This window comes from Oryza glaberrima, chromosome 5 (assembly GCF_000147395.1).
Source record: "Oryza glaberrima chromosome 5, OglaRS2, whole genome shotgun sequence".
NCBI classification, from domain to species: Eukaryota; Viridiplantae; Streptophyta; class Magnoliopsida; order Poales; family Poaceae; genus Oryza; species Oryza glaberrima.
In genome coordinates this window covers 21,347,285-21,371,106 of record NC_068330.1, presented here as the reverse complement: position 1 = coordinate 21,371,106, position 23,822 = coordinate 21,347,285, and the positions used below count along the sequence as shown (strand labels likewise).

General features: G+C 42.2%; 4 protein-coding genes across 7 annotated transcripts; 1 reads left to right on the top strand and 3 right to left on the bottom strand.

Moving 5' to 3' along the window:
- Positions 1-1,884: 1,884 nt before the first annotated feature.
- Positions 1,885-6,026, bottom strand: LOC127772498 (protein ABA AND ROS SENSITIVE 1). Its single transcript, XM_052298425.1, has 7 exons — positions 5,664-6,026; positions 5,046-5,145; positions 4,270-4,429; positions 3,079-3,526; positions 2,528-2,603; positions 2,374-2,420; positions 1,885-2,281 (listed from the first exon to the last, which is right to left on the bottom strand). Exons 1-7 carry the CDS (start codon positions 5,753-5,755, stop codon positions 2,098-2,100), a joined length of 1,107 nt encoding a protein of 368 aa, XP_052154385.1. The 5' UTR covers positions 5,756-6,026; the 3' UTR covers positions 1,885-2,097.
- Positions 6,027-7,582: 1,556 nt separating this feature from the next.
- On the top strand, positions 7,583-8,863 carry LOC127775128 (probable E3 ubiquitin-protein ligase RHC1A). Of its 3 annotated transcripts, none has more exons than XM_052301439.1 (2): positions 7,583-7,769; positions 8,062-8,863. In XM_052301439.1, the coding sequence occupies exons 1-2, from the start codon at positions 7,583-7,585 to the stop codon at positions 8,856-8,858; spliced, it is 984 nt and encodes a 327-aa protein (XP_052157399.1). In that variant the 3' UTR covers positions 8,859-8,863. The 3 variants fall into 3 exon arrangements, with proteins under 3 accessions (XP_052157399.1, XP_052157402.1, XP_052157401.1); XM_052301442.1 differs by having other exon boundaries at positions 7,732-7,769; positions 8,052-8,863; XM_052301441.1 differs by lacking the exon at positions 7,583-7,769 and adding an exon at positions 7,778-7,888.
- Positions 8,864-8,998: 135 nt separating this feature from the next.
- LOC127775127 (transcription elongation factor SPT6 homolog) lies at positions 8,999-17,500 on the bottom strand. 2 transcript variants are annotated; one of them, XM_052301437.1, is made up of 17 exons: positions 17,084-17,500; positions 16,867-16,968; positions 16,375-16,504; positions 16,204-16,288; positions 15,983-16,124; positions 15,755-15,887; positions 15,395-15,656; positions 15,130-15,318; positions 14,928-15,053; positions 14,454-14,840; positions 14,251-14,361; positions 13,226-14,020; positions 12,396-12,537; positions 11,133-12,301; positions 10,833-11,042; positions 10,173-10,641; positions 8,999-9,618 (listed from the first exon to the last, which is right to left on the bottom strand). In XM_052301437.1, the coding sequence occupies exons 1-17, from the start codon at positions 17,115-17,117 to the stop codon at positions 9,182-9,184; spliced, it is 4,923 nt and encodes a 1,640-aa protein (XP_052157397.1). In that variant the 5' UTR covers positions 17,118-17,500; the 3' UTR covers positions 8,999-9,181. The 2 variants fall into 2 exon arrangements, with proteins under 2 accessions (XP_052157397.1, XP_052157398.1); XM_052301438.1 differs by having other exon boundaries at positions 8,999-9,615.
- A 2,585-nt stretch (positions 17,501-20,085) lies between these two features.
- On the bottom strand, positions 20,086-21,167 carry LOC127773146 (uncharacterized). Its single transcript, XM_052299176.1, has one exon. The coding sequence runs from the start codon at positions 20,839-20,841 to the stop codon at positions 20,338-20,340; it is 504 nt and encodes a 167-aa protein (XP_052155136.1). The 5' UTR covers positions 20,842-21,167; the 3' UTR covers positions 20,086-20,337.
- Positions 21,168-23,822: the final 2,655 nt, after the last annotated feature.

Below are 23,822 nucleotides of genomic sequence, written 5' to 3'. Positions count from 1 at the left end.
GTAAATCAACATCTCTATGTGTCCGTACAAGATTGCATATGTACTAAGTTACTGACCAATTAACAGGAGTTCAAATGAAATAATCATATACCAAATCTAACAAGAAACGTGAACATCACCTACGTCATTGACTTGAAAATCCAATGATTATGTTTCGGAAATGAGCTTGGCATCTTACCATTTGGCCACGTTTCTATCGCCTAGAGGTGAGCATGAGGCGTCAGGAGCGTCATCCTGGTCCCTATTGGGATCTCTGTTCCTACAGTAATTAAACTGTTTGTTAATCTATCAATTATAAAATATAAGAATTTCTAATATTTAATTTTTTTACCATAATATAACATCCCTGCATAGATTCATGTGATTTCCATCATTTATTCCAAAGCCAACCATATGCTTGAAATAGAATATAATCAATTCAAAATTTAAAAATTGACAACTGAAATGAGTAAAAAGTAATCTTTCGACTTAACCTTAATATTTGCTAAATAACATATAAATCCTTCTCCTTCTATAAGAACAACTGATTTTTTTTAATTGGATAAAAGAAAAAAAATAAATAACCCTCAACAAAATGAGGGATAGTTGGGGTGGGAGGGTGGCCATAAATAACATGAAAAAAAATCAAATGAGTGGTAGTTGATGGAATCCTTATATTTGCAGATAAATTCTAAATGCTTGAAATGCTTAAATTTATGGGCCGAGGGAGTAAAATTCTAAAAGATCATGTCCAGACATCCCCAACTGTTTATTTTGGCTGGCGTGTGGCTGTGAGCAGCATTATAATGGAAGATGAAATCATAAAGATCAACCTCACAATGAGTGGTTGCAGAGCTCACCATGTCATACGCTTTGCTGAGTGAGTTCAGCTTGGGAGTTCAGCTGAGTGGGTTACACAGTGTTCTTCTTGTGAAATGCGAACAGTTGGGTATAGAGGCAGATGCCTGAACCAAAACTGTGATGATCTACGAGTCTGGTTGACCTATGGCAGTGAAACTGTGCGCATCATTCTCATATCTCATTATCAATAAAGCAGAGACAGAAAGCTATGTTAATATTGTTCTTGTTCATCTAGTTGTTTTCAGTGTTGATCTACAAGGTTGGAAGCGGCACCATCGAAACACAGTATTTCTAGCGAATGCAAAACATTGCTTACACTACAATAGTACCACACAATCCAATATGGCAGAGGTACAAGTTTATTTCATTTTTAGACAGTAGAGCTGCGAAAGTTGGATACTGCAGCACACAAGACAGAAGATGTCTACGAACAATTCTAGTTTTGAGTTTCTGTAAGGCAAAGCACCAGACGATCCATTGAACGTCGGCACACTAGTCCAGATCAGTGACCAGGCCTCAATTAACACATGAAAAAATGAACGAGGAAAAAATATATGGATAGAACTTCTATATTTCTGTTCTTAATGTTTTAAAAACCTTAGAAAAAAATAAACCGCGATGAAGAAGCTCTAAATCAACTCTAAAATCAAGCTTCAAAATACAATTTTTGGCTATATCCGATAAACCAACAAGCATTGTCAGCCAACAAGCAAAAGATGAGAGGTTTCAAACTTTTGGAAAGTTAGGCACCAGGCAGGCCAGCGCGTAGCAACGTCGGCCTCGTCCTTCACCATCACAGAAAGATACACCGTCGGAGTTGCCGGTGCCGGATAAGCAGAGGAGAAAAAAAGGTAAGAAACCCTGTAGATAAGCGTTGGAGTTGAAGCAGGATGAAAGGCAGTCAATCTGCACAGGTAAAGGCGTCCCTTCCAACTTTCATCTTGAAGTTGCAATCCGACAAAGATGTTGCCCATCATAGGCATACACCTTCAGATAAGATTGTGGCATAGGTTTAGGAGCAAGGATTATACACATTCACCAGTTCTCCAAAACTATTCTCATCGTGTTAATTCATGATTAGCTCGAACATTTTTCCGATAAAAGACAAGATGCAACAGAAAAAAAAAAAGAGATCATCTTCTCCTCAAGCAGAAACCTAGAGGTGCTGGGATCTGATTGTCACGGATGCACAATGGTGGATGCTAACAGATCTATGTTGTCATCGTCGGTGGGTAGCCAATCACAAAAATCTCCACATCATTTCAAATGTTGTGCTCTCCAATCAACAGCAAAATCCGTGCTGTCATCTTCCTCGTCACTAGATGAGTCGCTGCTTGACAACATGTCCATACCAACAGGTTTGCTGTTTGCTTTAGTGGTACGGGCGGCTTTTGACTCGGTAAGCTGTTTCTTCAGCATATCCACCCGCTGCCTATACTCCCTGTACAAAATAAATGGACGATGAAAATAAAAAACCTTCGCTTCGCTAAGCATGAAGGTTCAAAAATAGCAAGTTGTGGCTAAGGAACATACTCTTGCTCTAATGTCAAGTACTCTTCTCTCTCAGCAGCAGCATCAATCTACAGTTCACATAAAAAAAGCTAATATAGCAGTTCAAACTAGCATTTGCACCAGACAAGCGAAGGTATTCTTTATATCGTGTAACTAGGTAATAGAGAAGCCTAACCTCCTCTTCTTCAAGGCGATCATCAACTTCCTGCAAGTCCTCCTGAATTTCCTTCTCAAATTCTTTGTAAGCATCACTGAAAAATATTTTTTAATAATATATTTCATGTTAAAACTTCAACTATCAATCAATACAAACTGAATACAGTTCTTTAACCCATAACGATATGCAACATTTTTTGCAGGAAGAATATGATCTAAAAAGAAGAGAACAAATGTCATAGTTCACAGAAAAAACATAAACACGATTATTAACCCTCTGACCCTCATGCAGGTATGAACTTGACAAGTGCACAAGTGCAAAAGGGTGTGGAAGTAACAGTAGTAAGGTTAATAATCAGCCTTAATTATATTGTTAAATTCTGCTGACATCTTCCATGAAAAGGAAAAGCCTGAAATTTTTATCATGAATGATGTTCAAACTTGCCATTTCAAAAGGTATATTCATTCTTCCACAAGGGTATATTATGTGAGAATAACAAGTGTAGCTGCAAGAGGTCCAAGCATATACTTAATAAATGCAATGCATATGTAAGTCGATGAAAACCTAACTTGATATCGATTTTCGGAGGTTGGATACCACGAGCACGGAGATCTGCATCTTTGTTATCAAAGAAACCTTCTGGTAGCGATCCTTTTACTTCAGAAGTTTCTGAACTCTTTACGGCTTTAGACGATTGACTTGGTTCACTGGGTTGCATGCCATTGCTGTTTTTGTTGCCATCAAAGAAGCCATCAGGTACACCTTTCACCTGCATGCGATTTGAAATTGGAGGATTTCCAGGTGCACTATTCGCCTCAGTAGGAGCTGGATCTTCATCTTCATCATTATAGTCAAAAAAGTTCCCTGGAAGAACACCTTTGACATTGGTATTGGCTTGACTTTCTTTCTTTGGTATTTTCTCAAAATTGACAGATGGCTTAGTTTTGCTTGCTTCTTTGGTTTTTTGCTGAACATCAGCTACCTCCCGACGCACAGACCTTCCTTCAGAACCAGCGCCTAGTCATATAAGTTGTTATATTAGGGTTCATGAGCATGAAACATATTTTTTGGACTGCTAAATGGACACTTCAGTTCTTTCTATAGCATATATAAATAATACTACTAGCAGGAAGCTTGATAAAATAGGAATTAATATATGTTCTGTACATGCAGGTGATCACTCTACAGAGGATAGCATAACATGGATATTTGTTTCTTTCTTCTTCAGAAAATACAAAATGTTGTCTCAAACAAAAATGTTCAAAGAAAATTTCAAATCCTAACACCATTTCTCACACAAATAGTAACATTTCGCAGGTTTAGCTATTATCAGATGTACTAAGGAATGTAAAGTCTAAGATGCAATCTTAGCTGACTGAAATTTCAGTAGTTTATGGCGATTTTATGGTAAAGTTAAATCTGTTTACAATTAGCCTATAAAAATCAAAGCACTACATGATAATGCTATCCTGCTTATTTTAAGAATAAAATAATCAATTTCATTGAAGATCTATACAGACACATGGAATATGAGCATTGTACCAGGTGTGGACCAAAATGTGAAATTAGATGCATGATTAATACAATTCTAGAGCCTATCAACTGAGAACTCAACGAAAAATCAATATTTACAGAGATCTCACAAATAAAAGGATATAAGCAAATGACTACAAAGTATAACCAAGGCTGTTCCAGTTGCTTTCTCACTCTATCTTTAAATTTAGCGCAGACAGATGGGAGGGCGTGTTTGTTACTCTCACCATCACTATGCCTCTTCATTCCCTGGTTTTCAAAAAAGTTGGCAGGCAATGTGGAAGATTTTGGTTTCTGAGACTCTGCAGGTTGTTCATGATTGGCCTTATTGCCACGAGACCCTGCACCTGATGGAGCTTTAGCAGATGCAGCTGCAGCGGCTTTTGCCTGTATCATAAAAATGACAAGATAGGTCAGTAATGTACATGAGCACTTTAAATAACAAATATACTTCAAATCCTAGTAACAGCCATAGATCTGAATATATGTATGTGAAGTTATAGAACAATCAATTATCCTTGGAGCAGTTAAACTAGACTCACATCTCTGCAATTTGAACAAACAAATTCTATGGGATGTAATGCATGCTATTTAAGGCAGCAACTAACTTCTAAAGGGAAAAGAATAGAAACACCATGGTTATCAGCAATATGAACCGCATAATATTTTTTCCTTTTAGATACTAACAAAAAAAAAAGATAATTAGTGGAAGTGAACATAACCAGAATGGTACCATACTGCCAAAACAACCCACAGACCACAGCATGCATGAAATTTCAACCATCTTCGATGCTAATACAAAATTTTATCCAAATTGATAAACTAGCATGCTCAGCAGAAATGTATTTGCAGTTACACTGTTGAATTTCTATATGTATTTGTGTTTCCATCAACATATTCATACCACATAAGATAGTAAAATGATGTGTTATGTGTACATCCTTCGAATGTCAATCCAAGCATAGATCATCCAGAATGACTATGATTCATTTTCTCTGTGTACCTCATGATGTTTTCGTGAAACTTGATGTGCAGGCCAAAGTGCTTCAGATTTCAGAGTAACATTGCAGATTCTGCAGATGGGCTGATCAAATTCATTGTACCTGAAGGAATGATGCACCTATCTGTTAGAATGGTGTATTGCTTAAAAACATTCCACATCCAGTATGTTGCCATCTAATACTACCCTTGGTCATCAACGCTCATGATATTCAAAATTGGATAAAAAATAGCAACAATTCTGTCAGCAACCATTCCGGCTGAACAAGATGCAAAGGTATTATATAAATTGTGATCAATGTTGTAGGTTTTTCATGGCTCGCTGCAAATTACACCAAATTGACAGGAAACTGGAACCCATTAGCTATGTTATACTTGTAATATTCTTCCAATCTACTGGAGGGTACGCAAACCGGTTCAAGCCCTTAAAATCCCAGCCTGGTTGTAACAAAACATTCAAAATTGCCTAGGGTTACATCAAGCAAACGCGCGAGCAGCCACAGCACGAGCTTATCGGTAGGATCCGGAGACAAAACTACTAGTAGCATACGAATCCGCGAGAGAAGAAGAGCAGAGGCACACAGATACATGGGGGAAGAGGGAGAGTAGAGGAGATATATACCTGACGAGGGAGGGGTCGATGCGCCTCTCCTGCTTCTCCTTGGCCTCGCGCTCCCGGAGCTTCGCCCGGAACAACGCCTTCCTCTGATCCATGGCGGCGCGAGGAGGATCCCGCCACACGCCCCACCACAACCTCGAGCCCGCCCGCCCGCCCAGGCGCGTCCCGGCAACCCCGCCTGCGCCCGTGGAGGCTGCGCCTGCTTCCGAGCTCCACCCGCGCCACGCGCGTCGCGCCCGCGCCCGCCCGCACCCCGCTGCTGGCTGCTCCCCGGCGGCCGCGAAGATGGCGGCGGCGTCTTCTCCTCCTCGTCTAGAACCTTCCTCCGAGCTACGACGGGAGACGCGGCCGCGACCGAGCGAGCGAGTGGGCTGCTAACGTGATGGCCGCGAGCGTGTTCTCCGTGGGGAGAAAAAGCCCAGCCCGAGAGCGCCACGGCCCAGGCAATGTCGCCGAGACCTCAGGGTGGGCTGAATGGAAAGTCGGCTGCGGAGATTTTTTTTTTTTTGTAGGACTAGGGATGTAAATAGAAGGTAATCCACGGGTTTTCGCGTCATGGCTCGGCTTTCCGTGTCATAGAGAAGTAAGTGGATCAACTCAAAAACTCGTTTATATATCAAATTAGTTGGTAACCCGCGAGTCAAACCGCGGGTTATCCACTCATTTTGCCTATAAGCGGGTTTGCGGGTTGGCCCGCTTGCACCCTAGTCGTGCGTTGCAATTAAAAATATGTAGTGAAAGTTACGTATACTGAAAATATAAAAATTAGAGTACCGTTGATTTTATAAAAAATGGATGTCTGAGATTTATTCACGCCGCCAAGAGTAAAAATTTTAGTCATGATTGAATCTATGAGTAAAACTTTTAGTACTTTAGATGACGTGAACTAATCTCATACATCCATTTTTACATTATAGTTTTTAGGTTTTCACTGTATTTAGTTTACGCTACATATTTTCACATGTTACTATCGAATCAAAGCACAATTCAGGGATTAGGGATAAGGAGCATTTGAAATAGGAAGTATAATTTTTTTACCAACGTTGAGAGGCCCACACGTAAGTGATAAGGGGTTATGGTGGCAGATTGACTACTATCATCATTGCCAATATTTACAGTAGTATAGATGTTTCTCCAAAATCTTCACTCCAAATGATGCTCTAAGGGTATATTCTTGTGTAAAATTAGGCATGTTTTTTTCTGCACCTTTTCAATTTTCTTTCTCATTCCTCATGCGCATGCTTCACGAGCTGCTAAACGTTATATTTTTCGCCAAAATTTTCTATATAAAGGTTATTTCAAAAATTATATTATCCTATTGTTTAAGTTTTCTTTAGCTAGACGTGTTTTGTTGGTTACCAAACACTGGGCATACCATGGTTCCTCGTTGCGTTCGATTCAACTGTTTGGCTGAGATTATTGGTGCAAAAAAAATTTAAAAAAGGTGCAGGTAGGATTAACTAAATATTAAATATTATAAATAAAAATATATATTTATTTGATTCTTAATAAATTTATACGTATAAAACTTTTGCACAAAATACATTGCTTGTCGTTTAGTAGTTTATAAATAGTGCTAGTTAAGTAAGCTGTGACGACAGTCGAACACGGCTTTAGACGGATGTTCCGCTTACTGCTACAGTTGTGGGCTTGTGGCTTAGCTTGTCGCATTCTGTTCTACTGTTACAATCAAGACTGTCGTAAATCGTAACAAACGCTATTATGATAATACATACTCGATCAACTTTGATTATCAAGTAAAGTTTCACGATCAAAGGTTGAGACGTTAAACTAACAAACTTCCATTTCTCGTGTATTTTGGACCGGGAGCCAACACGTCGCTTTAACAAGCATGGCCAGTGACAGCGAGCGCTGCCCGCCGGTGACAAGTTAACTGCACAAGCAGCAACGCGAGGCCTAGAATGCTCTCATCGGACAAAGACCTCCAAAAGAAAAAAGAACGGACAAATCGTAGCAGATACTCCGACAGCAGCCGCTTTCAGTACTCTTCCAGCTCGCGACCGCCTATCTATCATCAGTCCGCTCCCCATCATTCAATTCATTCCGCCAATTCATTCTCCTCCTCCCAAACCATCAGCTTATCCCAAGGTATGCTTGGATTAATTCTGTTTCTTTTAGTGTTTGTTTAGCTTGATTTGTTGTGGCATATGCACACAACTGCTTGACTGCTTCCTGTCAACTGAATTCTTGGGTGGGAATTATCTCTGGTTCGGATCAATTTCTCTTTTTTTTACTTTCTTTCAATATTTTTTTGGGGCTGTTATCATGTCTTGGATGTCCAATTCAAGTTTGCTCATGTAATATTTGTCGTGACAGTTCGATGGTGAATCGTGAAATTTGTGCTGCTGCCTGCTACTACTGAATTCTCAGATTGTCACAGGAATCAAGCAAAAGATGTCAAACAGAGCCACGCACTGGTGCTACGTGTGCCGGCGGCCGGTTCGCATCCGCGGCGGCAGCCAAGACGTCACCTGCCCAAGCTGCGACGACGGCTTCGTCCAGGAGATGAGCGAGATGGGACGGAGGACGGCGAGAAGCACGCTCGGTTTCGTCGGGCCAGACGCCGGCGACGAGTTCCTGCTCCGGCGATCCCCGGTGATGGAGGCGATGTCCACCCTCATGCGGCACGCGGCAACGGTGGGAGGCGACGAGCGCGAGGTCGACGTCCACGACGAGCATGGCGGCGGCGATGGCGTGCCTGCGCACGCGAGACTCGGCGTCCTCTTCAGGGGAGGGCCCCGTGTCGGCGTCGAGCGCCGCGGCGGATACTACCGTGCCGGTCTGGAGGCGCTCTTCGAGCAGCTGCAGAACCAGCTGGGGAGCAGCAGGCAGGGCCCTCCACCGGCGCCGCCGTCGGCGATCGACGCGATGCCCGTGGTGACGATCAGCCGCCGGCACCTCCGCGCCGAGCCGCGGTGCCCGGTTTGCCAGGACGAGTTCCAGCTCGGCGCCGAGGCGCGGGAGATGCCGTGCGCCCACCTGTACCACGCCGACTGCATCGTGCCGTGGTTGGTCCATCACAACTCCTGCCCCGTCTGCCGCCACTCGCTGCCGCCGCCGGCGACCACTGCTTCCGGTGGAGGAGCTAGCGGCGGCGAGAGGCAAGTCAGGCGAGGCTCGCGCTCGTTCCTCTGGCCGTTTGGGCCGACTAGCTCCACATCTCACTCACGAGTGTGAGGATGGCTCGAGCGACACGACGGTTTACGAAGATCCTAGTCAAGTTAGATATATTCGATGGCATTACAACCACTGAGACAATTCCAATCTGAGTGGGCTATGGGTTTGTGCATTTGCAATGGAAACTAAAAAACAAAATGTGGTGCTTAAGCTGTACATGCATTCAAAATAAGGCCGTCCAAAATGTATAAAACCAGCGGCATTCAGTAGCAGATTACTAGGGTCCCCGAACAGTGACAATTTTTCTCCCGTGGAGCGCAATTACCAGATATAGAAGAGGGTCCAGAAAACAAAAAAAAATATTTCATCTAGCAGTTCTTTGACTAGTTCCAGCCACCGCTGCCGCCGCCGGCGGAAGCTCCCCACCCGCTACCACCATCCTGTGCTGGGACCGCCTTTTTGCCGCTGCCCCATCCTGGGGCATCGTTGGATCCACCGGGTGCTGCTCCCCAGCCACCGCCGCCGCCATCAGAACCACCAGCGGGTGTTCCCCAGCCTCCACCACCACCACGGTTACTATCACCACCTCCAGAACCTCCGTCGCCACCACCAGCCCACGAGGAACCACCACCTGTGCCCCATCCACCTCCGCCACTTCCAATATTGTCAGTCCATCCCCCACTGTTGCCGCCACCACCACCGCCACCGCCACCACTCCAACCTCCGCCGCCACCATCATCACTGCCAAAGTTACCTCTACCACGCCCGCGCCCACGTCCACGACCACCAGAGCTGTTCCTTGAATCAAACCTGCCTCCTGCTTTAGACAAAAGATACCAAAAGGGAGTTCGTGACTACTTAAGGATCCATCAACAATTCAATAAATGTAACAAATCATATTACTATCCAAAAATAGTAGCTTGGCCGGTTTTATAGTTGCCTCAAGATTAGCTTTTCACATGTTTAGTGGGAACCTCATCGATGATATCAATGATTGGAGAAGCACAAGATAAAGAAAGTGCAATGGGAAGTAGAAAATTGAAATATGAAATAAATTGACCTGAACCACATAAACAATCAGGAATCCCAAATACAGAGGGCAATATTTTTTAATTTTTTTTTGAAGTAAATGGTTCTCATGATATGGCGCCTGCAAACAGAGCGTGAATCACCCTAAAGAATGCTACAGCCAACTGAAACTGACACAAGCATATCTATAGTTCTGCTAACTGAAGAACTAAAGGCCCATAGAATTTAAAGTCCTCCATGCAAATATTAAGTATGCAAACATCTTTGAGTCATAATAAAGCTGGCCTGCCAATACCATGCAAATAAACTGGATGATAACATTGTGCAAGTGCGTTAAAAACTAACCTGATCTTCCAGAGAAAGGTCTATCCCTGTCGTTGTTACCATCTCCTCTCCATCCATCATTTCCACCACCAGTGCCACCACCATTACCCCAACCTGAACTTTTCATAGGCACCATTGCAGCAACATTTCGCATTGATGGACCAGCATCAGGTGGTGGTTTGTCAATATGCTTCTGGAAATAGGACACTAGGCGATCAATATTGTCAAAGTCCCTCTTACGAAATCTAAAGCCCTTTGGGTATAACCCAATATACTCGTGATGTGGATTTGTACTCCTAATGTAAGATAAAATAAATGTGCCTGGATGCTCATGAGATATGCCGAAACAATACACTATTCTCATAGGATTCTCTGATTTCTCAGCCCTTAACATCTCATCAACCTCACTTTTTGATCCTTTCTTGAATTTGCGGTACAAAAGCATGCTCTTCAGGTGGCCTACCAATGGATCCACGTACCTGTCTATAACCTATTTGCCAAAATAAAGCACCAGTAGTTAGCCAAAAATAACAGAATGACAATCTACTGCTAAGTGATAACAGCAAGCAAAAAGAAACACAGAACCATGCTGACGTGCAAAACAAACACAGAAAAGAGTCACCACTTACTGATACTGAACTAGAGTAACAATGGTAACAAAAAGAGATCATGTGTACCAACCTCATCAAGATCTTCAAAAGTTTCATTATCAATTGTCAATGTTTTTCCAAGGCGAAGCAAGCTTGTAATATCTTTATGATCCTTTCCACCTTCAGTTATCTCCTTGTGTGCAAGGACACCATCAAAAATTTTCAGAGTAAGTGTCAGAAATGATGGTCCCCTAGAACTAGGCCGAATGACCTTCTCACCAGGTTCTTTGTCAGATAAGAACTGTTTCAGGAGGGTTCATATTAGATTTTACGACAGGAGAAACTAAATAAACAGAGTGGGGAATATCTGATCGATAAGAGCTTGACTAACCTGCATAGCTTCTTCAGCTGTCAAGTTCTGAAAGTGAGGATGGACAATCATCCGGGGTTTGAAATGTTTCTTTGCCAGTTCTTTCTGTTTCCGAAGCTTATCTTGTTCATTCTGAGAAGTCATGTCTTGTTCATGATTGTACGGATCATGATTACCTCTGGACAATGGTCTTCTCCTCAATTCACTTGCCTTGCATGTTAAGTAAACCATGAACCTGTTTTTATTCACATTCTTAATTTTGCCCGTTAATACATCACCTTCATGTAACTGCAGAGTTTCTAGATCAAAGCCCTCATCAGAATAGTTATCAGCCATAACTATGGCTTTCAGACCAGAATCGAAGGTGCAAATGATTCGGTTATCTTGTATACTACGAACAGTAACTTGAACAATCCTTCCATCTGATATGGTGTCCTCAGTTTCCCCAGAAAGCATCCAGAATTCCTCATCTGGAGTTGGCTCAGCATAGGGGGTCCTCCAATCAGGGAAACCGCACAACAGTTCCCATTTTATATCTTTCAGTGTTTGCTCTTTATTATGGAACTCTTCTGGCATACTCTTCATGTACTCACGAATGTCGAGCGATTTCAGATAACGTGGCTTTTCTCTGACATGCTCAATTGCCATCTCTTGCTCATCATCGTCCATTTCATTTGCTTCATGTGGTGCTTCCTCAGCAAATACATCCTTTGCCAAAGTTTTTGCTAATGCATATGACTCAGGATGTATCCTTGTATCCTCAAGTAAATCAATGATTTGAGCACTCGCGGCAGCTCCACCACTACGGCGAACACGTAAAAAGCCAGATGCATTCATGAATACTTTCCTGCCTAGAGGTTTTACAAGATCTTTGCGACTAAAAATGGATCCCTCTCGTAACAATTCTTTCTGTAGAGCTGAAGCTTTACGTGGCCCCAAACCAGCAACGAATTGTAGAGTTGAAAAATGCCACTCATGGCTAGCAGCAAGATTAACGTCGAAACCTATTTGATTTGTTGCATCAACCATAATTTGCTCAACAACTTCATGTTTCTCATCAGGAGTAAGGAACTGCTCAAGGGGGTGCAGTTTCCATGAAAGTATCTCTTTTCCAGGTCCACAGAGTGTTGCAGCCATAGCCAATGGATTCTGCAGGTACCGACCAAGAGCCACAGCCCGCTTCACAATACCTATACATATTTAATATAAACCAAGAGTGTTGAGTTATTCAGAAGGTACCTAACCAGGAAATGCTAACAGTAAATCAACATATTGCTGCTGTACCTGACTGGCCAGGCAGTTGATCTGAAGATATCCGTGAGTTCTCATACAAGCGAGGCACAGACTCATCGCCATAAACAATGCTAAAGTTCTCCATTTGTGGGTTCACATCTCTTGGATGATCTTCCACAATTTTAAAAATAACCTATGCAATGATGGATGTTAGTTTAAAATAAAGCAATCAAGTTATAGCTTTACATCATCAACTTAGGCCCTGTTTAGTTTCCAAAACAAAAATTTTCACCCTGTCACATCGAATGTTTAGATACATGCATGAAGTATTAAATGTAGACAAAAAAAACCAATTACACAGATTGCGTGTAAATTGCGAGACGAATCTTTTAAGCCTAATTGCACCATGATTTGACAATGTGGTGCTACAGTAAACATTTGCTAATGATGGATTAATTAGGCTTAATAAATTCGTCTCGCAGTTTCCATGCGGAATCTATAATTTGTTTTGTTATTAGACAACGTTTAATACTTCAAATGTGTGTCCGTATATCCGATGCGACACCCTAAAATAAAAATTTTTGCCAACTAAACCGGGCCTTAAACAAAGTACAATTGCCTTCACAAATGACCAGCAGGCATAAAGAAAAGACTCAACCAATCACAAGCATCCAACAGCAAGGTGAGTTTAATTGGTGTTCATTATAGCACAGGCTGCAAGAAATTCTCTGCAGATGGTCCCTCATGAATGCTGCTTCTGGTGACATACTACTAGCAACTAAACAAGCCATGCTGCTGGAGGATATAACTTTGTACAGGTCAACTGAACATGTAACCTTATGTGAAGAAAGAAGTTGCAAATGAATAGAATCGAAAAATACCTCATAAATGTCATCCTTGAGTTGTCTGCAATTATAGTTTGATGCTCCTACACATACAACATGAGGCTGATGGTCAGTCATAAACTTCAAAACTCGCTGCTGGTCATTCTTCTTCCGCTGCTGCTCAGCAACACCTTGAGATCTAATACTGATAGAACCCGCATATAGAACATCAACCAATTCTCCAGATGAGTCAAGCATTACAAAAGTGGTTGCTGGCTTCCCAGGTCCCCAGCAACAGGCCATAACCCTCAACTCGGATTCATCATCGAGATCAATATCAGAATCCTTCTTGTCTGCATCCTTCTTCTTCCAAGGAGCCACAGATACCTTGTTCCACAATTGCTTCCCGTATTCCATATTAAGCCAATTTTTGGCTTTCGCTGTCAACAGAGATCGAGCTTCCTTTTCCATTGATGGAAGAAGGAAATTGAAGAAGGCATCATCCAGAATCATCTTCCGTTGCTCATCCCACAGTTGTGCAGATTTGCTGACACAGTCACTTAAGTAATTTTCACGAGCCTCAGACATGAGCTCTTTCTTTGCATCTTCTGGCAGTTTTATAGTAACCTTGAGGAGCTTTTCTTCTTCTGCTTTCTGAATAAGCAGCCATTGTGCATCAACAAACTTGTTTAATGGTTTGTCACGCAGCCACTTAACACCTGATAGTTGATGATAGGGATCTATGATTAAATTTCCTTCAGCAGTAGGGCATGTTGAGACCACAGCTTTATTCATGAAGATGCTACGGATATGCTTTCTTACAATAGGCTCACACCCAATCTCAACTGCCGCCTGGTAAGATGATAAAGGTAGAACGGTTCATATTAGTGAGATGAGATGAACCTAACTAAGTGTGGTTTCTACCCTGAGGCCTTGTTCGGTTAATCCCTCCCACAAGGGGATTGAGGGGATTTATTCCACCCCCTCAATCCCCTCAAATCCCTCCCTCCTGGGGATTAACCGAACAAGGCCTGATAATTTATTAGGGGTAGAGTAGCATTGTGAAATATACTAAGTAGTACCATGTGTCTGGCGCCCCGAAGAACATCTTGTGGTGTTTCAAACATTGCACATGTGAAATTTGCAGCAACCTCTTCAGGAGAATCTTTCCCACTATCAAGTTCTCCTGCTTCCTGAAATATACAAATGAAAATGGATTGCTTGCAATGTCCTAGTAATATTGTTTAAAGAAAGGTAACACAAGGTGTCGGCTTAGTGCACGTACGGGTATCTTCGTCAATGTGAGATGGTGACCTAACTGCTCAGCACTCCGACCAAATTGGTTTGCAACCTGCCATAACCCTGCCTTGTGACAAATACTGTACAATGATTTCCTTTTTGGCCGCTTAAATTGTCCTTCTTCTTCAACTTCTCCAGGAGGGAAATGCAGATTGAACTTTGCATCAACATCCTCCACCTCTTTCTCAGATTTTGCATCCTTCAGTGCTTCAATAATGGAGCTATAAAGCTGACGGTTTAATGCCTGGTGTGTGACATCATCTATTCTTCGATTCTCATCATCAAATCTTTTATCATAGTACATCTCCAAAGCAACCTTGCGCTTCTGAAGAAGCAGCCACTTTTTGTCCAATGTCTGAACAGCCCAAAGCATCTAAAAGGAAGACATCAATGGAGTCAATAACTGAATAACATTGATAAATTGGCTCTGAGGAACAACATATGCATAGTGATAGGTCACCTTGTGCCACATCATCTTGCGTTGATCTTCTTCATCACTATGTTCTTCATTGGTCTGTTCATTGGCATCAAGATCTTTTAACAGACTCGGGCAATTCTCCTTCCTATACATAGCAATGAAGGGAATCTGGCAGGTAATAGAAGTTATGTAAGAAAAATAAGCATAAAAGAAACATGCACAGAGCTTGTCTGCATTTACTTACTTCAAATTTGTTGACATGTAACATGGTCAATACACTTGCAATGTCCTTCTGGTCAATGTCCTTGTTCACATGCTCATTGTTAAAGAATGACAGAAACCCATCACCCGTCAGTTGGCTATGTATCCATACACTTTCTTCCTCTATCATTGTGGTGTCCGTTGGAGGATACCCAGTTAGTTCTTCAGACAGCTGGCAAAAGGAGCTACAAATCAGACATGCACGATAACTAAAACAAAAATGCCTAAGAAGAGTGTCAAATTTTTACCTGTATCCTCTCAGGTACATCATTCTCTCTTATTTGTTCATCTTTCGGTGTCATATACTTCTCAGCCAGAATAAATGGCTCAAACTCATCTTCAAGTCTGTTTCCTCTCAACTCACCAGAATTAGCAGCATCCCTCTCAAGCTCTTGCTTTCTCAGTGCTAATAGTTCATCAACATCACCAAATATATCGTGGGCCTCTTGCAAGGCAGACGATGATACCCCTGCAGCCGGTCGGCGTGGTCTTACTTTACCCTTCTTCCTTCTGCAATTGCAAACAGTACTTGTATGTAACTCTAGCAAACAAGATCCAGTAAAGTTGTATAAAAGAAGTTGGCACAAATGTGAAAAATAAGGCCATACTTTACAACTTGACCATTTGCATCAATTTCATCTTCATCGACAATGAAACCTGCCATTTCATCTTCAGGATCACCATCCTCATCTTCATCTGCCTGCTGATCCTCCTCAACAATGTCCTCCTCAATAGACGCATCTGAGGAAATTGCATTGCAGCAAATAAGAAAATTAGATAAACTACTTCCTGCTGTATCACACAAGCTAAAGAGAAGTATTTTCGGATGCAGCTACCTTGATGGTCGCCAAATAAGGAGTACTGGACTCTTTCCTCAGCAGTACGCCTTTTTCCTGACCCATCATCATCTGAAAAGCCAGAGCGCTCATCCATTTCAGATTCCCTTCCGGCCTTCTTCAAGCGCTTAAATTTGTTTCCCTGCAGTAAATTAGAAGAGCCATAATTCAAAAACATGCTAAAAAAGTTAATGACAGCACCAAAGTATCTTTAAGCATACAGGCTTAGGACGTTGAATGCCAGTGATGTTATTATCCTGAAGCAACTCATAGTCATCCTCATCCAGCATGAACCCTTCTGATTCCCTGGGCACAAATACGTGTTTCAGTAACTTCTAAAGAAGAGAATACGGTATTTGATATTTCTATCTCGTTGAGGGATCAAAAGCAACCTTTTCTTCTTCTTTTTCCTCTTCTTCTTCCGCCTCTCATCATCACTTTCCCTCTCATCCTCCTCCTCCTCTTCCTCATCTGCATCATCTACTATGAAGCCATCCTTCTCATATTCGTCCTGACCCTCGTCTGTACCAAAGCAGTTACATCCCATTACCAAAGCTAACTCGAGTATCACAGGGGATTCAAACATATAAAAGAATTTTAAAAAACTAAATTGCCTTGTCAGTTGTCACATGAATGCACATGAACAATTATAACCCACTACTCGGGCATACAAATAATATATTGAAATAGGGCCATTTCTATAAACTCAAAGAAATTGGTAGAACGTGTCATAACATTCAATAGACGAAAAGGAGTTATCCAAATCAGACAGAAAAAAAAACAACTAAGCACAGCACGATATAAACATCCGAATCGGTGGTGTTCACAGATGGGGGGAGGAAACTAGCGCAATTTGGAAAAGAAACGTAGAAAAAATCTCTAACCTTCTTCGTCCTCCTCGTCATCATCATCGTCCCGATCCATATTGTCCCTTCCTCTCCGCGAAGGCCGCGGATTCTCCTCCTCCTCTTCCTCCTCGATTTCATCTGACAGAGTTCGAACAGACGAACAATCTCTCCATCAGCAAACGCGCACGAAACCCCTCCGCTGGAATAACCAATCAGCACGAAACCGCACAAAACAGGCGAAGAAACCGCGTACCTTCCTCGTCGGAGAGCACCGTGCGACCACCCATTGCAGTCGAGGCGGCGCAAACCCTAGAACGCGAGAGCGGTTATGCCGAGAGAGCCTCACAAGGGGGGAGGTGGAATCCCCTCCTTACATAGCCATAGAGGGACACCAGGAGCCGCACGATTGCGCCACGCGTGCGGCGGCGAAATCTAGGGTTTCCGCGGGACGATACCGCCGGGCCCGACCCGACGCCGCCGGCGACGACGACGGGAGGGAGGGAGGGAGCGATGCGGAGCGCCCCGGCACTCCCCCTCAGCCGCCTCTACCCGCCGGCGAGGAGGCGAATCCGGCAGCCGGAGAGCCCGCGAACCCTAGGCTGGAACGGCGGCGCGTTCGAGGCGGTGGGATCGTCGGGAGGTTTGGGGATGGCGGCGAGGAGTGTGCAGTGGGAACGGGAAGGGGATTTGTTAAGTAAGGAGAGATTTTGGTGGTTTCTTTCGTTTAGGCCCCTGCAATTGTTGCATATTTTAGTGTTAGAAGAAGTTTCCCTTTTAAATGGTATGCAATCAAGGGTCAGTATAACATTTCGCGTTCCACCAAGGAGGAATATATAGTTTTTGAAAATTGTATGCCGATTTCTAAGAAAAATGATATTAGAGCATTTAACTGTGGGCTTAAGCAAGTAAGTTTAAGCCTAAGGCACTCTTTGTTTAGGCTTAGACTTATTGGCATAGATTTTTAAGTCAGCTTATTGGCTTATATGATTTATAAGCCAGTGAATTTAATGTCCTAAGTTTAGTGGTGAAGTCATACATCTATCTCATATAAGCCAAAAAAGTTTCTTCAACCTAGCTTTTGGCTTAATAGTGTTAGAGTGGCTTATGGCTTCAAAAAAAAGCCAAATGAAAAAGCTGCTTGTTTGTTTTGGCTTAGATTTTTTGACTTATAAATTGGCTTATAAGCCTAAACAAAGAGGGCCTAAACAAAGATGATCACACTGTAGATAATAAAGTTGAACTTAAAGTACTTAAAAAACGAAAAGTTGTATTTAAAATATTGTAGATAATAAAGTAAGTCACCAATAAAATAAATAATAATTTTAAAAAATTTTGAATAAGACGAGTGGTCAAACGTTACAAGCAAAAACTTAAAATCTCTTATATTATGGGACGGAGGGAGTAGTAATTTATTTTTTTAGGGTTTAGACACTGATTGTGACCGCACAAACATCAGGTGAAGTGTGCCTGCAGAATTTAATGGAATGATGACTAGATAAATGAATTGCGATAAATATTCAATCGTACAAATCAACAAATGTTTTTTTTTCATAACGACCGCACCATACAGTGTGAATTTTTATATCAATAGACAGAGAAAAATACAGGATTACAATCATGAATATTATAAAAAAATAAACACAACACCGTCGCCAGCTAGTAATTCCTCACACAACCGTGAAGAAGGTACAGCACGCATCCATGAAAAAAAATCACTAGTTATTCCTCTTTTCCTCCTCTTGTCTTCTAAGAGCAAGTTCAATAGTATAGCCAACTACTAACTCCAATTCATTTATAGCCAATCTAATAGCTTATTCATACAATAGTTACATACTACACTATTAATACCTAGTCCCACCTGTCATAGACACACTGCGTCTTGGAGTCCGTGCTACAGCTGGCTATAAATCTGTAGCCCGCTGCTCTTCTCTCTCCTGATTTATCTCCTTAAAATATGTTTGCAGCTGGCTTATAGCATGTTATTGTACCTGCTCTAAGGCCCTCTTTGTTAAGGCTTTAAGCTTACTGGCTTAGACTTTTAAGTCAACTTGTTAGCTTATATGATGTATAAACCGGTGGATTTAATGTCCTAAGTTTAGTAGTGAAGTCATACATCAACCTCACATAAGCTAAAAAAGTTTCTCCAACCTAGCTTTTGGCTTAATAGTATTAGAGTGGCTTATGGTTTCAAAAAACCAAACAAATAAGCTGCTTGTTTGTTTAGGATTAGACTTTTTGGCTTATAAGTTAGCTTATAAGTCTAAACAAATAAGGCCTAATTATTGTCCCGATCGTTCGGTTTCAGCTAGTAGTTCGACCCTTCATGGATTGGCAAAACAACTAATACTCCATCCGTCTCATAATATATCTACCTATGACTGGATAGGATACTTCACAGTACACTTCTATGAAGTGTCTCGTCCGGTACTAAATTGCTATATTATGAGACGAATGGAGATGTATTAAGTCTTTCGATCTGCAATTGTTGTTATGATTGATTTTAGTTTATTTAAACAAAGGTCAGAACAAAAACCATTATAAAAAAGTCAGAAACTTAGTGATTATAAACTTAGTGATAATGATTGTCATTCGCTCACAAACATAGGTTATGTGTAAGTTGTAGCCAGAAAACGATTTAGTTGTTGCGGAGGGAGTATCTTGCGCCAGGATAACAACAGTGTGCATGTAAAGATGACCTTAAAAAATAAAGTAGTATTTGTGTTGTTGCTTTATGCATTAGAAGATGAGAAAATGAATAATGTTGCTATGATTCACCTTAAGCTTAAAACTAAACCATAAGAAAAGAAAATCATTTTGTACCTTTGTAGTATGCATGTGGGTCTTTAAATCTTGTACATCAAAGGGTGAATAGTTTTTTTTTTTTCATGTGGATCCTACCTTAAAGTCAAGAGGAGACCATAACCATTGTAACTTTACTATTAGAAAAATGTCAGTTACTTCCACCTTGTAGTCTCTATGCATCTTAGACATTGCGGATGCTCTTAGTACGTGATTGATGCCATCACACATTAGTTGGTTTAGGACAACATCATCCAGTATTTTTCGAGGAACATATCAGCCCTGTTATAATCTGTCTTCAAGAGACCTTCCGGGGGAGTACCGTGAGAAGAGAGTACTGTGAGAGAGTGAGAAGATGAACATTTGGTTCAAAACTATGAGCTGAATTGGTGATGGTATGGAGCAACTGCACAGTGGGGCAGCAGGGTTGTTAGTACAGTACAGTACTTGTTAAGCAGATATAAGAATCATTTGGCGGCAGTTAAACACCTTGATTACACCAGCAAAAATCATTTTTATTATTCGCTAATCTTATCATTAGGAATCGGATTGTACAACACAACACAGAACCACTTAGGCATTGACACGATGAGATAGTAGTACAAGATTACTACACAAATCAAAAGCTACTGTTATCAAAGTAGGAGTACAGTGCCTAACGGAGAAGCGAAGTCGCACCAAGTCAAAACCGTCGCTCACTTGAGCACTTCACTGGTCTACTACCCCAAGCTGTTGTGAAATCCCGTCATTGCCCTCCTCAGCTGTTGCTTCGTGCTCCTCCTCCTCGTCGTCGTCGCCGGCGGCGGCGGCGGGGGGCTCCTCCTTCGCCGGCGCATCCATCGGGGGAGGCGGAGGCTTGAGCTGGAAGGCGACGAGGAGGTCGTCGGCGGGGTTGAAGGACCCGAATTTGGGCGTCGTCTCCACCCCGGAGAAGCTGCGCGCGTGGAACGAGAACGACGACCCCCCGTCCGCCGCAGGCCCGCCCGCGCCGCCGCCGCCGCCGTCGCCGTTCTCTTCGGCCGCGTCCGCCGCGGCGCGTCGCACGCCCTCGAGCGCCGCCACGCACGCGCGCCGCCGCTTCGGCTCGGGCATCTCGTTCCCCTCCTCCTCCGCCTCCGCCCCCTCGCCATCCTCCGCCGCAGCGCGCTTCTCGGCCTGCGCCCGCGCCTCCGCCACAGGCACCGCCTCCTCCTCCGCCGCCGCCGTCGCCATTCCCAAGGATCCGATCGGGCCCTCTCCCCCGCGGATCGGGGGGGCTATAGCTTCCAAGAGAGCTCGGAGATTTTTTTCCCCCTCCTTCCCTCCGATCTGTGCCTCGCTTTGCTTGCTCCTAGTGGGGGCCAACACACAACACAAGCTCACATGGCCGCCTCTTCGTCCCTCGTGGTCGTGGCTCACGACGTCACGTCACGAGCTCGCCGAGTAGTAGTAGTAGTCGCCGTGCGTGCGCAGCCGCGCGCTACCGGGGTGGGGGTGTTGGTTGCGTCGCGTTGCCGTCAACACCCGCACGGCCGCGCCGCAAGAAGGAATGAAGGATGGTGCCGCGCGCACTGCTGCCCCTGCCTCCTTCGGCTGTGTTTAGTTGGAAACAAAGTTTTGTATTTTGATTAAAATTAAAGATGATATAACTGAAAAATTATGTGTATATGACAGGTTGATGTGATGGAAAAGGACTGAAGTTTAGATCCAAACTTTAGATCTAAACACAGCCTGGTTAATATTTTCCGGAAGAGCACTTTAGTCTGTGTTTACCGTGTCATATCGGATATACTGACACATATTTAAAGTATTAAACGCAGTCTAATAATAAAACAAATTAATAATAAAACAAATTACAGAATCCGTCAGTAAACCACAAAATGAATTTATTAAGTCTAATTAATCCATCATTAGCAAATATTTACTGTAGCACCACGATGTTAAATAATGGAGCAATTAGGCTTGAAAGATTTGTCTCGCAAATTAGTCACAATATGTATAATTAATTATTTTTTAAGCCTATATTTAATAATACTTCATGCATGTTGCCGACGTTTGATATCGCGACTATGGTATTTGGATGGTATGGGGATCGTTGGTACCAGGGTATATGTGAGATTGAGGTAAAAAAGATGGAGACAGTGATTTTTATACAGGTTTGGGCCCTTTATCTTACAGATAATAGTCCTACATCCTGTTTATATGGGATTGATATAGAAAACCACGAAGTACAACAATTGGGATAACTTATCTAATCGTCGTCGACTTAGCGGCTAAATAACCAACTCATAATCGACGACAGGGTAGCCTTCCTCCTCGAGTATGAACCCGTCGAGATCAGAGATGGCACTAGATCCCTCTTGCCGGCTTCCGTAGACATCGGATGGGGTATGGCTAGGCTAATCTCTGATGTCAAGATCTGGCAACGTGTGTTGGCTTGTGGCTCTGTGGCGTCTATGGTGGGTGTCCCCCCTCTCCTCCTAGGGGGCTTGTATTTCTACCCATAGATAACCCCTTGTCTAAGTAGAACTAGGGAGATAAATATGGATACAATTCGAGTAGTCCTTGTCGTTTCCATATAGAACTCTATTCATTCTTCTTTATCCGGAACTCCTTATATATACGAGATTTGTTTTCGTATAAGACATGGTATGTGGTGGGCCCTGCTGAGCTTAGTTGATTACTATTGGGTATGTGGTATCCATAACCCAGACACATATGTTCTAACGTTCGATGTGACAGGATGAAAATTTTTAAGATGGGATCTAAACAGGGGCTTATTCAATTCCACTCTTATTTTAGGTAAGATACATATTTTATCTTAGCCTTTATTAATATGTTTTTTCAATCTACTCGCTCCATTCCAAAATAAATAAACCTAATACGAAATGCAAGAGACAGATCAGATTTACCTAATAAAGATTGAGGCAGGTTCATATTTATTTATTCTAAGATAGAGAATGTACTAAACGGTGTATTTTGTGAAAAACATTCGATGGTTACCTCACCGGCCAAGTTTGACGCATTGGTTTGGCGGCTAGAAAATTTTTTATCAAGTTTTCTTCGAAATCAATTTTCTATCGTATGTTATATTTTCCTCTACCATTCGAAAGACTATTTTTACTTTATTTAAGAGCGGAGCTAACCTACCAAGCTCGCTGAACAAGTTTTTTCTCCACCTTTTGCTGGGCCGTATTTAGTGCAATTCTTCAGAATCTAGTGGTCTAGTGGGTATTCTTGGGCCAACTTTTGGATGTACCGGCTTAGCCAGAATGGACTGGACCGTGGGGTTTGTCACTACTTCCGGGCCGGAACAATGAAGCTGTGCACGGCAAGTATGCCTTGAGGTGTTGGATCCATCACAGGTTCTACTTAACTACTTTCGTTCGTGGCATCTTGAGAACTTGAAAATTTCCATCTTTATTCTATGCGAATATGCGATACTGCGAAGCACGCGAGATACGAGACCAATTCAGCACAGCAAAAACCAAAAAGAAAAGTACTAGTGCACGTCATAACCAAGCGACGAGCCGACGATCACTCAGTCTACCACCACTGTTGGTTTGTGCTTGAAAGCTACGCCTGCACTTCCCTGCAAAAGTGGCAGCACAACTCTACCATCTCATCAAATTCTCGATCTATTTTGTTTAGTGCCATACCAAAATATCGAAAAATATCGATAGTGCTAAAATCTAAAATAAAATTTCACACCATTAATTATGGCAAGATAAAGATGTATTTGACTCGATACCAATGAAAAAGCAAAAACTTTCACTGGAACCTAAAAATACCAAATTGTTCATTAACAATGCCATAATTTGACTTCAAATCAAAACAACTAGGAGCTTGTTCGGATTACTATCAAAATGAATCTTTCCAAAATTTGGTAATACCAAAATTTTGAAAACTTAGCAGGATTATCAAGTTTTGATAACATAAACTAAATGTGATGTTACCAAAATTCCTTACGCATTATCAAAGTTTAATAACAAACTAAACGCATCAACATATTTAATTTTATTACCATTGAAATGATATCAATTTGAACAAGCTCTATCTTATCTTGCTATAAAGTTGTAACCTACTAAATTCTACAGCTATGCATGCAAATATGACACATCATCATCCACAAACGACTATTATATCTTAAACATCATGCAAGCATAATATATCATCTATAGTTATATAGATTATTAAAATTTCGAGCTTTAAAA